This window comes from Cynara cardunculus, assembly GCF_001531365.2.
Source record: "Cynara cardunculus var. scolymus isolate 2C chromosome LG 7, CcrdV1, whole genome shotgun sequence".
Lineage (NCBI taxonomy): Eukaryota > Viridiplantae > Streptophyta > Magnoliopsida > Asterales > Asteraceae > Cynara > Cynara cardunculus.
In genome coordinates, this window is record NC_037534.1 from 4,439,702 (window position 1) to 4,440,890 (window position 1,189).

Genomic DNA, 1,189 nt, shown 5'->3' on the forward strand with positions numbered 1-1,189 from the left:
CTATGATTAACACCCTCCACAATAAAAATGATTAATCAACCTCTCATAATTACAAAAAAATGAATAAAATGAAAAATTATGATTGGTTGAATGCGGTTTGCACGGTTTGTACAAATTGAGTGGTTTGCATTTGATCGTTCCCCTATATAGATATAGGTATATATATATATATATATATAAATATATGTAAATATATATTGTAAGTTTGGAATTAAGAACTGAGCATTGTCTTAGCCTTGTGGCAATACCCCTCCCTCTCGTGCAAGGTCGCACTCATGGGTTCAATCTCATCCCCTCCCATCTCAGTTGATACAAAAGACAAAAGAACATCATTGCAATAAGACGACTGTTAACATCATATAAAAGTCACCAATTTTGTCACACTATAAGATCCTGGGTGATAAGGAAACTAGGTGATTATGCTCCTGTTTAGGTTTGTTGAGTCCCACATCAACTAGTCATGGACCATTAAAATTGTATATATGTAGGAACCCACTCTCTCTGTAAGAATTCTTTTTAGAGAAAATTTGAAGGGATTTCACATATTCTAACATGATATCAGAGTCGGGGCTACCATATTTAGGGACTTGTGTAAAACAGACTCGTTTGCCGAGTTCCACATCAACGAGACATAGACTATCAAACCTGTATATATGTAGGAATCTCCTGTCTGTCTCATGTCTCAAAGGGGTTCCACATATCCTAAGAGTCTTGTATGTCTATATTCATTGTAATTTGTATATTAGCTTCTGTTTTCACGTATTGGCCTGTTGAGATCCCCTTCTATGTTTTGCGTATTGGCATGCAATGTCATTTGAGATGCAAATCATTTGTTTTGGCTGCAAAATACAAATCTGTTTGTACTTTTGTGTCAGCAGACGCCGGTTGTTGGAAAAGGAAGTTGAAATGAAGGAGATGAAGGCGCAATTGGATGATCTAATGTTGCAACAAAAAGAAATATTGAAACAAAGAGATATTATTAGAGAGGCTTCAATACAAACCTCTACTCAAAATGCAAAAGTAAGTACACTTACAAAGAAATGGAAAGAAATTGAGGAGCAAGCCGTGCAAATTACAAAGGAAAAGGGAGAGAGAAAGGATACAAAGGAAAAGGAAAATACAAAGGATACAAGGGAAAAGGAATATACAAAGGAAAAGAAAGATGCAAAGGATACAAGGGAAAAGGAAA

General features: G+C 35.5%; 1 protein-coding gene across 1 annotated transcript in view; it reads left to right on the top strand.

The window, feature by feature from the left end:
- Nucleotides 1–1,189, top strand: part of LOC112515700 (kinesin-like protein KIN-4A) — a 16,691-nt gene that overhangs the window by 13,066 nt on the left and 2,436 nt on the right. The window contains exon 23 of the mRNA XM_025122606.1: nucleotides 879–1,126. Coding sequence (XP_024978374.1) covers nucleotides 879–1,126 — 248 coding nt within the window. The remainder of the gene's footprint in view (nucleotides 1–878; nucleotides 1,127–1,189) is intronic.